Genomic DNA, 15,091 nt, shown 5'->3' on the forward strand with positions numbered 1-15,091 from the left:
AACCATGAAAAAAAATGTACGAAAATGTAAATATAAAAAAAACTAGCATGCCATTTAAGTTTCTAAATATATTAAACCAGCTTACGAAAATAAATAAAATATAATTTAATATTGGCGCCGGAATGAAACTTATTGATAAAAGAAAAATGCACTTATCGATAGGCCGCCACAGAGATGCCAGGTTATGAACAGCTGAAATTAGTATCGATGCTGTCAATTGCGCCGGTCTTTTGGTGAATAAATGTAGGTTTTTATTAAGTAAGTAACATTAATTACATAAAGTATGTGGCGGCGCTTTAAATACATAAAATCTATTACTTTAGCCGCTATCCATAGTCGTCACAGCAGGACTATGTCGGAACCATGTACAAACAGCAGCCAGGAAGCCATTGCACGTTTGCGGGAATTTGGATACGCATTCAATGAAGGTGATTTTGAAAATTATTACAGTTGGTGTCAGACACTCACACATATGCTTATGTAGCTGGCGAGCTCCGAAAAATAGACGTAGCCAGCGGAAAGCCCGGTGATCTGCCTTATGAATTTAAGATCAGCGACAATCCAGCTACAAATCAAGAGCATTACGAGCAACTAGCGAATCAGATACCCGATATAGTATATGAGCTACTGGAGAAGAATGGATTAAAGAGAACTTATATACCCATTGGAGAGCCCATTGAGCGTTCCACATTCGTATTCACACAGCCGCAACCTCTGGCCCAGTCGAAGAAGCTGCTTGTGCTCATCCATGGCAGCGGGTATGTGCTGGCCGGCCAATGGGCAAGAAGGTAGGTGCTAAATATATGTACATGGGTGTATTTTTTTGACTAGCTAATTTTTTCTCACTGCTGCTCATTTGTGATCTAATATTTATTTATTTATTGTACCCTGAACCCATTGTTTTTCTTTAGATTGATTATAAACAACTCTCTGGAGCACGGCACACAGCTGCCATATATACAACGCGCCCAGAAGCTGGGTTATGATATACTCGTAACGAATACGAATGATACCACTCGCATTATAAATGGCAAGCGCACGCCTATCAAGGGCTTAGACAATTCAATGAGTCATGCCGCTTACGTATGGGAGCATATCATCATGCCCTCGCAGCCCGAGAGTGTGGCCATAGTGGCCCACAGCTTTGGCGGCTCCGTGTGTAAGGCTTTGGTAAGTGAAGAAGTTGTCCAAAACAGGCATTATAGTAATACTGTATTTGTGGCAGGCGGAGAAGTTTACGAAGTTCTTTAAAGAAAAAGTATTTGCCATTGCGCTAACCGATGGCACAGTGGGTCATGCGCCCGCTAGCTGTCAGAAATACTTTCTGGATGTAACCTGCAATTGGGTCTCCAGCACTGAGCCACTCGATACGGATCTAACACATGGCGATAAGGAAAAGAATTTAACTTGTGTATCGGCTGGACATCCGGAACACGAATGGACCTCCTCTGCAGCTATCGAGTCTGTGTTTAAGTTCCTAGAGCTAAAGCACCAGAAGTATCTAAAGACCAAGCAGTCCTAAGCCGCCTAGTGTCAACTTGTTACGCATGCCATCAAATTTTCATATGTCATGTACATCATGCCACCATCTTTGTGCATATGACACTTATCCCTTTACCCTAAGGACCAACACAAACTATCGATTTGCAATGCATAAATCAAACGGAGTAGCAGCATCCCATAACAAAACTCCCTCATAGCCCACTTCGATATGTCACAAACACTCGCATCAAGGCAATTTAATTTGATTTTCGGCACTTTGGCACATTCCATGTGAGTTAATCAACTTGATGGCTGATGTATCATCGTTCACGATAAAACAAAAGTGTTTCAGATGTCCGTCCAGTCAACAAGCAGCTAAAAAACAACTGACCCACGTCCCCACGGTCAATGCTTAAAGTTGTTAGCTCGATAAGAACACAATCTAGCTGTTGGGGTTGCTACCAAAAAAAAAACACATCTTGTTTGGCTATGGCGCCGGCATTTCCCAGCTACCCCGCACACTTACGTAAACCTTACGCATACCACATCATGTCGTTTAATAAAGTGCGTCATAAAAAATTGTCCCTTGTGAATTTGTTGGGCTTAAAGATTGGAACTCTCATTGCATACGCACAGATTTTAGGCTGCGGTTTTTATACACATATTATAAGTGCATATAGTTAAAGTTGGTTTTAGAAATACGAATGAAATTTATAATTAAAAATAAAATGAGAATTATAAAATTAACTGATCATATTTACACTGTTATAAATCTGCTAAGATAATAATAATTGTGAGCAGCATTTCTTTTTTCCTCAAAATCAAGTTGTATATTAAACCGAAACTTGTAATTTATTTATGATCCTTAGATGATGAATATAATTTAGTTCCATATTTATTAATTTAAACAGATTGTTGTTTGAGAAATTCATTAAATTTGATGAATTTTCCATATCTTGAACTATTTTTTAATTTTCCACAAAACGATTTTAAGAGGGATTTTGTTGATGATTTAGTAATTTTGAAGCGAAAACTTAATAAATTGTCGAATGCTGTAAAGCCTTTTAACTTATATTCCTGTAGTATATATAAGATATATATATATATAAAATTACTAATTATATATTTCTAATAAAGAGAGAATTTTGTATTGCAAAGATAAAAGTAAAAGTAAATCGAAGCCCCTTTTATGTTTAACACTAACCATTTACTTAAATCTGATTTTTCATTATTTTTATAATTATTACGTACTAAGAAAATTCAGTTAACAAAGATAAGTCCCCTAAGTAGTAACTCGATAAGTGCTGTTAGTAAAAGACGTTTATCTTTAGTATTAAGCCTAAAACTTAATACCCACAAAGCAAAAGCAGGCAATAAGAAGGCAAAGTGAGTGAGTGAGAGAGAGAGAGCTGCAGACAACAGCAATCATTTGGTTGGGTCTGGTCCGGGTGGGTGGGACCGTAGCAACGGCAACCCTACAAATGTTGCTCCCTCCCTCCCTCTCTCACTCCATCCCACTTCCCACTGTATAGCTATACCCGTCTTCCGCTTGGCTTGTATACATTATCGCTGTCATGGCCGCAGTCATGGCTTCTGCTCCACCTTAGGACATTCTATATGTACGGGGAGTCGACATCGTTCACTTCGTTGTCGTCCTATGGCAGGCAGCTATCTACACTTTGACTCACCCACACAGCGATACGAGGTTAGACGAGGATGGCATTAGTTTAGTCGGAGTGCGAGAGTTCGTGTATCCTTCGTATCCAAAGCTGGCAGTGTTTTGTGTGGGTTCAGGAATGGGTCATGCGCCTGGAGCATGTACATATCTCACTCATACATACACAATAGCTTCCCTCTCTCTCTGGCAGCAGTAAATAAGAGACGAGCTTCCCACATACAGTAAATAAAAGGAAAAGTCACAGTTTCAGTTTAAATGAGGGCCAGCAATGCCCGCCTTAAGAAAAGGTTCCCTTTTTCGCTAACAATAGCTGGCAATTACTTAAAATAATCATTTTTGTTTTCATGGTTATTTGATAAGATCTTAAAGCGTGCACATATATGTTACGTCCTTCACATGGCGAAGGAGCTCTTGACTGCCGCGGAGTCTGGGATATAACCCTTCAGCGTGTTGATATCGAGCCTGTGAGGTTGCTTGTATAAAGATTTTCATTTTAGATTGAGCTTTGGGCTTAAGAAACAAATTTGTTTTGTCTTTTGGAATCGGTTTACTTGTGTTAGGAGCAAGAAAATCAAACAAATTACACAGAATATATTAGCTGTACTGAAATGATGAATGATAAGCATTCGGTCTTTTTCTTATAACATCATCTTACATGCCTAATTTCTAATGAATATCTTCATAAATCAAAATTAAAATAGAAACTCGCAATTCTCTATAGAAAATGCAATTTTAAATAACGGATATAAAAAATTGAAGTCCCGCCGCAATATCCGTTGTTATTGTGCCTGGACTTTATTGCTTGAAAAAGTTCAAGCGATGTCATTCAAAAAGTCATAAATAATAATGTTTTCCAATAAATGTTCACATATGAGCGCGCACGCACTCGACTCCCTCTCTCTCTCTCTCTCGCACACAGCAGGCGTAGGCGGTTGGCGAACCAATTGAGCCCACGCCACCCACCGCCCTCAACCACTGAGCCACAAGTGGATGCTGGCTCTGGCTTGTGCCAAACTCTCCGGAGTGACCGTTGTTGAACCTCGACTCGTGGCTTTTTGGCTAAAAGGGCGCCCCGCCGTGCCTCATAACTTACAAGGTCATATTTACAAAGAACCATTAGGATTTTTTCTTTTTTCTCTCTCTTTCTCTTTCGCTTTTTCAGGACTATTTTTTTTTTTTTACAATTTAATGCTCATGTGTAGCGAATTTTTATGGCTGACAAATGATTGATGCGTTTGCTGGCATTTCCTGTTAAATGTCATTAAAAACGCTTGTTTTCAACTTTAAAGACACGACTCGTTACATTAAAGGCAATTTGTTAGATTTCCGTTCGCCTGAACAATGGCGCCCAAGACTCCGTCTTGAAAGCGCGCTGAAATGCAACTTTAACGCAAAAATAATATCAAATAAGATTAGATAGCATTGTGTCGTCTTATAGCCATGCCCACACTTTGCCCAGGGGCTCAAGAAAGAACACGCAATTTTACAAATTGCATCATTTGCACCCCTTTTACTTGACAACCGCTCAGAGGTGGCACAGTGGAGTAGACTGGACGTTTAGTGTGCGAAATTCGCTATGAAATAAACTAAATTTCTATTTAAAAATTTTTGATAGTTTTCATTGAATTACACTTAATGACATTGAGTACTTAAATAAAAAAAAATAAATAGATAAAAAAATAATAGCTGTAGAAGATAAAAAGAAAGAATATATCAGAATATACTGGGTATTTATTAAAAAAAAAAAATAAAATAATATAAATAAATAAAAAGAAAGTAAAAAAAAGTGAATATGTGTGTCTGAAGTAGTCATGCTTCAATAGAGAATATTCTAAAATTATAGTTACACTTACTACATATATCTCGTTTATATATGTACATATAAATAATATTTACTTATTTCATAATATTAAAGTTGCGTTTAAATGATTCTATATAAACTTTTTCATCTCAACAGCACTACGAATATATTCAGAAAATTAACCTTAAATTTTCTCGTGCTGCTGCACTGTTTGCCCCACTGTGCTGGGCATTTTAAAATTCAAGCGCTGCCCGCCACAAAGCCACACAAATCACAGCAAATACAATAATGAAAGGGAAACCTCTGCCACTTGCCGGAATGTAAATGTTGTACAATGTTAAACTTATTTGCGGTTTATGTGTCCTTGTTGCTGTTGTTGTTGTTGGTGGGCGGCTGAGGCGACAAAAAGGACCTCGAAAGCCAATAAAACGATTTTTCCCAGCCGACTATCTAAGTGCGTATATCTATGAATTGTAAAAGGACTATTGAAGTGCTTGGCCGCGGCCACTGACAGCCGGCGAGTCCTTGCCATCAACCCGGCCGCGATATAAGATAATAGTATCATCAACACCAGCAAGCAGCCCCCCACGCTCCCATCTCCTGCCCCCAGGGCAACGCCTCGAAGAGGACACTGTCTGAGCATTTATTTATTTATTGTAGGCGTTGCTGGGTGTGGCCATGGCTATGGCTTCGCCTCTGCTGCATTGGGCACTCGAGTTCGGGCCGGGCGACGGATTTAGTGGGTGTCAGGCAATAACAACGCGCCTTGGATTCATGATAAGAACTTTTCCTATAGCTAATTTGCATGGGATATCCCCGAAAAACAGGAAATGTTGCGGCAACTTTAAGCTTTTGAAGTTTGCCGAGTTTCGACTTTTTTTTTCTTTGTTTGCTTTTCGAGTGACAGATTTTTCACGCGCATTTAAAAAACATTTAAAAAACCATTAAGTGTATTCTCGAAGCCGATTTTTTTCAGATTTGTTTGGGTTTTTTATTTTATATTTTTTTTTAGCCTTCATCACACCCCATTTTTTATGTGTTTTGCGTACGGTATTTTCAGGACTGTCGTAGGTTTTTTTTTCACAGTATGTGATTTATATACCCTGTAAAAGTTGAAGACATTTGGGTTGAGCGTTAAAATGTAATAAAAAGGCTTTCATATTTATTATATAATTTATTTAAATTTATGTATTTTTTTTTTAAATTTTAAAAAGTTTTTTCAAATGTATATCTTGGCAACAATTAATAATATAAAATATATTTTATATATATACTATAAAAAATATATATTTATATATATATGGAATCGTCTATTGAAAAGATTCTAAGTTGTCGAAGGATAAGAATCGTGATTACAGGGCATCTGCTAGCCTGCTCCATGTGCAGCATCCCTAACGGGCCTTTTTTTTGCATTTCTCTCTAATCTTTGCGCCATTTATTTACAGTTGATTAACACGCGACTGACATTTGTTTGACTTTATTTTTCTTTTGTGAGAAATTAAAATGCGAGCTGCGCCACAAAAATATAAACTGAGCTTCGTGGCCAGTCCTTGTGCGGCGGCTGCTTTTTGACTTTGCCTTTTATTTCATTTTCTTTTTTTTTTTTGTGTGTGTTGCACAAAAATTATTCATTTGTAGAAAATTGTGACGGCGTTTGGTTGTGCTTGGCCCTGGCCCTAGCCCTGCCCTGCCCTGCCCTGGCATAGTCTGGCCTGGCCGCAGGCCAAACTGATTAATAAACCAAACGTCAAATGCGCACAATGGGCACGCATCATCAGCGGCCACCCCAGAGCCGGGAAGAGTACGAATCCGAGCCGAGCCGAGCTGGAGCAGCTGTCATCTGTGTGTCATATTCAAATGGTGAGGCGGCGGGGAGAGATCCAGATCCCGAACCAGATGCCATGGTCACATCCTGTTCCTGCTTCTTGGCATGGCAAGTGCCACGGTAGGCCTCGTTGCATTGTTGTCAACTTGACTCTTGAATAGATTTCGCATGTTTCTTTTGCAGAGGGCGTTGGGCATTGTCATCTGTGGCTTGGGTCACAGTTGGCAGCCATTTGGCCATCAAATTATTTGCATATTAAAAATGCCACAGAACAATCTCTTGAGAAATCGAGCTGAAAATCTCACTTTAAGCAAAAGAAATATTTTTCTTTTGGTTCATCGTACTTAAAATCATAATGATATACCACTCTGCTGCCAAGTCTATTTTATGTACTAGCTTATGGAAGCTCTCAATATGTCTATTCTTGTAAAGTAGCTCTACTTGATTTTTGATCCATTTCTAGATATCTTAGAATCGAGTGAATTCAACAATTTCAGGCATTTAGTTTCCCTTAAGTTTGCCTTATCGTAAAAAAGTGACCCTGGGGCATAGCAATACGAAGTGATTTATAAACATTAAGATTTATATGATTGCGTATGTCAAACACACACATACACACACACACACTCCCGCACACGCCCACATACTCAGGGCGCACATAAAAATGATAAACAAAAAATTGCTTCACTTGAATATTATTTCTTTTACCCCACCCACACTTAATGGCGCCTCTAATGGTTTTATTTATGGAGTGTTTAGTGTTGTGGTCCATTTGAAACAATATAAAACACGCGCATATCCTTAAGCCAGTCTGATATGCTACGACCACTACAGTGCCTAGTGCCCACAAATGTCCTGCGGCCAAACCAATCCATATCGAATCACTCTGACATGGGCCCAACTATGTGATTTGCTTTTGTGGCTGCCCAGGCGGGCGTTGGTCAGAAAACAATCATCAATCAAACACATTCGTGCAGTTGAATGAATAAAGTAGAACGAGTCTTTAATATATTTTGGCTAAAAGAATTTCTAAAATAATACTGAAAATTATAATACATTTTTATAAATATTCAATTTATAGAAATACTTTGTTGAATTCATATAAAAATAATTATATAAATAAATAAAAAATAAAAAATAAAAACAAGTAATAATATATTTTTATAATATATATTATATATATAATAAACATATTTGCATTTTTTTTTTTTTTTTTAATAAAATATTTATTTTTTACTTTTTTTTTTCTTCTCTCAAGTTTATCTGGCCCCATGTTAAAGTAAAAATATTACTCAATTTTCAAATTCAATTTGTCACTCATAAATTTCACGCTGTATTAGAATAAATTTGTGACAATTGAAAAATTCAAGTGGTTGCTAGAAACAACTTCTCGAATGTGTCGAAAACGTTGCGAAATTTATGGCAAAATTTTTGGAAAAGCTGCGAAGTGGGGTGCGAGGGCGGGTTATTTGGTTTGGTCTGTCAAAGTTAAGCGGCGGCCTCTGCTCTGGCACACGACATGCATGTCAATGGGCATGACAAGACCCAGGGACCCAGGGCGGACATAGCCACGCCCACGGCCCCCCTTAAAAAAGAGAAAAAAAGTTGCAGAAGGCAAGAGCAAGGGCAAGGGCAAGGGCCGGCGGGTGTGGTAGTAGGCCAGGCACTCACACAATGTCGCGTTAAATTTGCACAACTTGGCAAAAATGTCGCTCGACTGTGCAAATTGTAAACTTCTGTTTTGCTTATATGGAATATATAAATATATGTATGTATTTGAGCAGGGGTTGGGGCTGGAACTGAGTCTGGGGCTGTGGCTGGGGCTGGGGCTGCGACTGGGTGCTGAAGCGTGTCCACATAAATAACAAAATTTAAGAACAAAATATCAATATCCACTTTGCGGCACGCCAACTGCATGCGAATGAGTCTCCCATTGCGACAGTCTGCCAACGTCTTGTTGCGCCAAGAATTTTGAATTTCAAATGAAATTCTATTTCTTACTTTTGTTTTGCATAATTTCGATTCGCTGCAAGCGACATATTGCGCAGCTAGTTTTCAGCACTTCTTTTTTATCTGAAAGTCTTCTAAAAAAATGTAAAAAAAAAAAATACAAATAAAATGTAAAATATAAAACAGGGTATAAAGAGATAAAAGTTCTCTTAGGATAAAAATTCTCTTATATGAAATCGAGTTATATAAACTTAAAAAAGGAAGTCTCTGATGTAGTACTTTTTATAGATCAGTTATAATATTTACCTAATCTGTATTTTATTTAGGTACTTGAAGGCCGTAATGAACCATTTTATGGCACAAAAAAAGAAGAAATATTTTAAATTATGATATATACAAATGGCCAAGGACCACTTCTTTACGATCTCGACATAAAAAAGCTGCAGCAAACTCCCCCATTCTCCCTCTCTCCCTCTCCCACTCACTCGCACTCTTTTCTCTTTATTTATCTTTCTCAGTCTGTTCGACTCTGTTGCTGAGCTGGTCATAAGCCAAATTTAATTTGTTCGCATATGACATTTACGTGGATATTCAAATAGCTTCGTTTCTGTCATACTTCAGTGGCTTTGATGTATCCGGGCCAGAGCAGAGTTGGGGCTCTCGTTGCAAAGGGAAAAGGTTTCGCTAGATTAATTTAGGGTCATGCATATAACATCATTTTTTATGCGAGTGGCTTTGTGCACGCCGGCTGACTAGCTGGCTAGGTGGGTGGGTGTCTGGGTGGTTGTGCAACCGCAATCAAGTGCCATGGAAGCTTTTTATGTCACAGCCCAAAGCTGCGCATATGTGAGTCTTATTATTTATTGGCAAAACTCTCTTAAAGATATTTCAGCTTGAAGTCCCTTTCTTTGATGGCCTAATCCTTTGCGACAGCAAAATGCTTTTAATTTATGGCCAAACCTAGTCGCATGTGTTCTAGGAAACTTCTTTAATTATAAGCACTTAAAACTAATCAAAAACTCGATGGACTATAAATATGAGAAATATGTTACATGAAACGAGCATTGCCTGGATGCATATCATGGGGCTTTTCGTTTAAAATCAGAATCAATTTTCGTCTGGGCTTCTCTATATGTCGAGGGTCTCTGAAGAGCCCAGCTCTGCGCTCCACATGATGTCCGGGTATTACGTTTTGCGGCTCCAATCTCCTGATGCTGAAGATGCGCAGCAGCAGTCGCAGTGGTTTGTGGCGCTGGTCGGATATGCCGCAAGTTTGCTTATCGTGCGCCTCGTTCAATTTACCCACTTTGTAATATGTCTTATGCTGTGCGCTCAATCTGCCCGCTGGACAGCTTTCCGAAGGTTCGTCCAGTGAGTCCAGCAGTCTGTAGGCGCCAGCAGAGCTGCAGCTCCAGGCAAGGATAATGGTCATTAAGGCCCAAAGAAGTCGCGTCCTCATTTCACAATTGCTTAAATTGTACTGCGACGGCAGTTAACTATCTCCAGTATATATGACTTCAGATAAGTAAATATATCAATGACTTGTGCCTTGAACTCTGTTCAGAAACAATGTCAACAATGGGCAGAGTGCAGCTGTGTCAGCATAAGTAAATATTTTGAAAAATAAGAGAGAAAGTTGACTTTTTCTTTAAATATATTGAGCACTTGTAACCCCTTTTAATATTACCGAGAGCTCAATTTTTATTCAAAGTAAATACAAATTAAATCATCTCCAATTTGCCTATTTTCATGCCTTAGCAACCAATATGCCCTGTCTATCTGCTTACAGTACAGGGTATGCAATAAAAAAGGCAGTTAACAGAAATGGAATACCCGCACACGTAACTGTCATTTGTATTGCCTGCGCCTGGTTGGGGCACGCCTTCATTCTCACGGACTTGAGTGGGGCGACGGGGGTCCTCTCTGGGGGCCTGTTGCGGAAATCAGCGTGAGTGACAATCGCGCGTGAATCTGTTACCTTATAAAACTGACATGAATTCTAAAAGCGTTGCGGCCCGGCACATTAACACATTTTCATCTCTGCATATCCCGTGGCACTTGCCAAAGTGGGCGGCATAATTTTTTAAGTGACTTCCTTTATTTGCATTTGGGGATAAGAACGAGGCAAGCGTCAAGTGGGAATTTGACTGCATACATTAAGCCGAATAGACACTGAGAAACTTATTTAGTGCGTTTCTTATTCTTATTTGACTTGCTATTACATAGTCCCCATTTGCTCCTTGATCCAGCTAACATAGGGGCTGATTCGCGTAAAGGCGTATACCTTGTGCGGCTCGCAGGGCTTGCGTGAATACGAGAGCAGGCCAAAGAGCTTGTGCTTCTTCACGTCTATTAGAGGTGCACCCGAGTCGCCCTGGAAGGAATCATATTCGTTTGACATTAGAAATTCCGACAGTCGCACCTCCCATATAAATACGCACATCACAGGCTCCACGAATTCCCGTTGTGTGGATCGCACAAATTTCTGAATCAGTGAAAAACTTAAATCTATGACTAACAAGGCACTCTTCATCTTTTATGGTGCGGAAGGCGACGGTTTCTAGGTCCTTTGGTACGCCTGGCTTGGTGCGACCCCAGCCGATGAGCAGAGTATTCACATTGCTGGGCTTCCTAGTGGTATCCCGAAAGTCTAAGGCTGCGAATCGAACATTGTCTATCGGTATGGGCGTTGCTAGCTTCAGCAGTGCAATATCGTGGCCCTTCAGGGGCTTGAAATTGGGATATTTTCTCAAACTGCTAACATAAAAGTGTTTTGTTTTTCTAGTGAACAGTCGATTGGTGCCGGCGGCCACGAGATAATTTTTGGGCTTCAGCTTGGGGTATTTCAGAAAGCAATGGGCCGCCGTCAATACGAAGTTGGCACTCAATATTGTAGCGCCACAGAGATGCATAAACTTTTCCTTTTTGATTTGCAATGATGCTACGAATGGATATGCTATTGTTGAATTCGGGGATCCCGCTGAGATTGTCCCTGTTGAGTTGAGGGGACTCGCAGAGGATGTTGAACTATGGGGACTGCTGGTGCTCACAAATTTTTTAAAATTAGTTTCTGCCAAGGCTTTGGGTTCATCACTTGAGATCAGTTGATCGAGTATAGCTAAAGAAGAAGTGGATTATACAATGTTTTAGCTTTGGCTAGTTTGTATACCTTTGCTGTTAGGCACCTCCGCTCGAGTCCCAATAAATATAGGCAAAATGTAAAGTGGAATAACAAAACTGTGCCTCTTCATGGTCGATAGCAATATGAGGCTCTTAAATACAATATGATGTCTTATATATTTTAGGCAGAACAAATCGGTCATTATTTCATTAGATATACATAAGACTGTGGTAAATATTATTTCGATATGGCTCTTAAATTGACAGGCAACCCATTTAGCCTGCTCTTACTTTACTTTGAACATATTTATCTTGGTGAAGTGAAGTACTCTTTCATCGCCGGATACATTTTTCCTTTGGGTTCCATCTGGTTCTTCTTATCCGTTCTCCTAAAACTCCGCTGAGCTTTTTCTCAACCTTTTGAATATCATATTTACTGCTGTGTGCAACAGTGTCGGTTCAGCTTTCAAGGAACTAAATTTTCATCGACAGCATAAAACTAACTTGGACTAGCCTGTGAGCGTTGCCATTATCCACTTACGTGGAATTGTTTCGTGTACATTGAACATGATTTACGATGACACATAAACAACAGCTTAACTTCCGCCTGAGCTCCATGCTGGGTGACAAAAGCCAAAAAAATGAAGAAAAATTGCAGCATACCCTGAGATATTGACTAAAAGCCCGGCCCCCGCCCAGGCAGGGCCGCCAGCTTCACTTACCTTTTCCGCTTAAACACCCTCCAACTAGCACATAATGGCCAAATGCATTTGGAACAGGTTTTTCCGCAGGCTTTTCCCTTAGTTTTTGCCTTTTGATTTTTGCGTTTCTTCTTTTTTTTTTTTGTGTTTTATTAGCCCAGAAGTTGTTCCTTAACGGTTCTCCTTTTTTTATGCCCTTATGTTCAGCCGTGCGTCCAGTTGCCAGGGCATTGTGGTCATCATTTTTCTTGCCCAGCCCCCAAATGGGAAGCAAGTGTGTGCACGAGTGTGTGTGTGTGATATGTAAGGGCTTTGGTCAGGTTGGAAGCTGCGCCTCCTCTTTGTCCTTAGTCAATGGCTTCCAAAGGGAAATTTATTGTTTCGCCGGCGGTTTGAGTCAAAGTTGAAGCGCTTCAGGTGCACTTGGCAAAGGCGAGGGTGCAGGGTGCAGGGTGCAGGGTGCAAGGGCGAGGGGTGTCACTTTTGACATTTAAGATGCCACACACAATGGCCACTCGGTGGCATTCTCTAATTTATACGCATCGCCTGCATGTGACACCCGGCATTTGTGCCGGACAAGAGTTTTTTGTGCTCAATCTATTTGCAATTCCGATGATTTGGATGGCTCGCCCGGGGGGATGTGCTGGACAAAAAACTGTTGCATTGACAAATCTAATAAACAAATGACAGACAGCTGTGAGAAATTTATCGGCCAGGCATATGCCTGCCGTAGGATCTATAGCTTTTAGCTAATCAAAGGGGAATGAGGCCTGTAAGGCTAACGGAGACCAATTCAACGACTTGCTGAATACATAATTGGGAGAAAATTACACTGTGGTTGTTCTTTTGCTGACGCTCGCATTACTTATACTCATGCAGGTACTTGCGTCTCCACATAAATATTTGACTTCCTGCTGCTTTCAGGCTCTCGGGTCTTTATCCTTTCGATTGTCTTTGCGGCTGTTTGTTAATTGTTGTCAGCGCATTGTTCAATTGTTTTATGGTTCATATGCATTACACACCAACACTCACTTTGCCTAATTGGGTCGCCCATTATGCGAGCTGAAGACCCAGTCCCAGGTCTCAGTTCTCACATCTCATTTTGCACACACACTCTCTCTCTCTCTCTCTCACTCTCTCTCTCTCTCGCATACCCAGCGCCTGCAGCGTCAGCAGCGTGCAATGTTCCACTTTCCTCTGTGTGTGTGTGTATGTGTGTGTGCGTTTGTGTGTAAAGACAACCATTTGACAGCTTCTATTGCTGCAGCGCCTCCTTCTCCTGCTTGTGCTGCCTTTGCTTGGCTTGCTGCAGACGCCCACTGTCGTTTCGCTTAACTGCTTGAGGTTTTTGGTTAAATGCGCTGCCTTCATAAGCCATTAAGGCTAAGTGATTTGTTTTTGTCTGCCGAGAACAGCTACCCTGTCGCTTCCTACCCCCAACCCCCCATCCAGCCCACCAGCTAGTGCCGCTTCCATCTCTTAAGTCTAACACCTTGTAAATTGCTAGCTCAGAAAATGGTTTTCCTTTTTTCTTACACTCTTAAATATTCCTGGAGACACCCGAAGGGGCACAATTGGAACGAACTAATTGTGCGGAAGCGCAGGCCATTTGCTGGTCTTGGTGTGCTCCACTTATGAGAGCTGTCTATCTGTATCTCTCTCTTACTCTATAGATATATATATGATATACCCATACTGCTTCTAGTCCAACTAGTGTCAACTACTCGATGAAAACTCTTAAGCTCAAAGTTGGTGCACAAAAAGTTTGCACAATGCAGCAGAAACTTGGACAACAGATATGCAAGTTTTCACTTCTGCGAGTTTCCACATTTTCCACATTTCTTCTAAAGAAACTGCTAAAGTGTCAGGATATGTAGTCCTGCAAGACATTCTGATTATATCTGGTCATTGTTTGGGCCTCGTGACATGCGTGACATTTGCCTGATGCCAGACCAGAATGTCAGAGTGTCAGGGAAGCGTGTGCATCTCATATCCCAGCGTGGAATTGGATTCTTGATAACAAAGGGTTGTACGAACATGTGTTATATCATGACGCACTGTATGCCCTAACTGAAAGTATTTTCATTTGAAAGCTAAGGATGTCACGAGCTGATCAGAAAGAAATATGTTAGATTAATAGATAAGTTGAATTCTGGATGATATTAAAGCTCATTAAATACATATTTAAATGAGTTTAGTCACTTTGCAGGCTTTTAATGATAAGTATGAAAGGAGTTGCTATATGAAATTGTTATTTAGAATTGTAATTAATATTATAATAGCTCAAGTCTCCTGTAGTGGGAATTGGATGTATGTAGAAGTAATTATAGCCCACTTCAACAATATAAAACAATATTCTATGAAATACCATTTTAATGGATCTTGAGAATACTTAGAATACTACTTATAATAATACTCACTTCGGAAGGAACACTACTCTATTGTACGGGATTTACTGCAGAATTGAGTTTTACATAAACGATCGATTTGAGTACTCACACACAGATATATAAATGAATGCTAATCCATGCAAA

General features: G+C 40.0%; 2 protein-coding genes and 1 long non-coding RNA gene across 5 annotated transcripts; 1 reads left to right on the top strand and 2 right to left on the bottom strand.

The window, feature by feature from the left end:
• The first annotated feature begins 106 nt into the window (after positions 1 to 106).
• LOC108659710 (FAM172 family protein homolog CG10038) lies at positions 107 to 5,971 on the top strand. Of its 3 annotated transcripts, XM_018112758.3 has the most exons (5): positions 107 to 258; positions 324 to 428; positions 485 to 788; positions 912 to 1,170; positions 1,226 to 2,036. In XM_018112758.3, the coding sequence occupies exons 2-5, from the start codon at positions 353 to 355 to the stop codon at positions 1,520 to 1,522; spliced, it is 936 nt and encodes a 311-aa protein (XP_017968247.1). In that variant the 5' UTR covers positions 107 to 258; positions 324 to 352; the 3' UTR covers positions 1,523 to 2,036. The 3 variants fall into 3 exon arrangements, with proteins under 3 accessions (XP_017968247.1, XP_089121450.1, XP_089121449.1); XM_089265324.1 differs by lacking the exons at positions 107 to 258; positions 1,226 to 2,036 and adding an exon at positions 5,622 to 5,971 and having other exon boundaries at positions 265 to 428; XM_089265323.1 differs by lacking the exon at positions 107 to 258 and having other exon boundaries at positions 265 to 428.
• LOC149092200 (uncharacterized) lies at positions 2,790 to 3,632 on the bottom strand. Its single transcript, XR_016196184.1, has 2 exons — positions 3,171 to 3,632; positions 2,790 to 3,095 (listed from the first exon to the last, which is right to left on the bottom strand). It is a non-coding gene; the product is annotated as an uncharacterized LOC149092200 (long non-coding RNA).
• Positions 5,972 to 10,812: 4,841 nt separating the features above from the next.
• Positions 10,813 to 12,000, bottom strand: LOC108659713 (glandular kallikrein-10). Its single transcript, XM_018112761.3, has 3 exons — positions 11,906 to 12,000; positions 11,178 to 11,854; positions 10,813 to 11,110 (listed from the first exon to the last, which is right to left on the bottom strand). Exons 1-3 carry the CDS (start codon positions 11,985 to 11,987, stop codon positions 10,955 to 10,957), a joined length of 915 nt encoding a protein of 304 aa, XP_017968250.2. The 5' UTR covers positions 11,988 to 12,000; the 3' UTR covers positions 10,813 to 10,954.
• Between the last annotated feature and the right edge of the window lie 3,091 nt (positions 12,001 to 15,091).

This window comes from Drosophila navojoa, chromosome 2, assembly GCF_054131105.1.
Source record: "Drosophila navojoa isolate 15081-1374.11 chromosome 2, UAZ_NAV_1.0, whole genome shotgun sequence".
Lineage (NCBI taxonomy): Eukaryota > Metazoa > Arthropoda > Insecta > Diptera > Drosophilidae > Drosophila > Drosophila navojoa.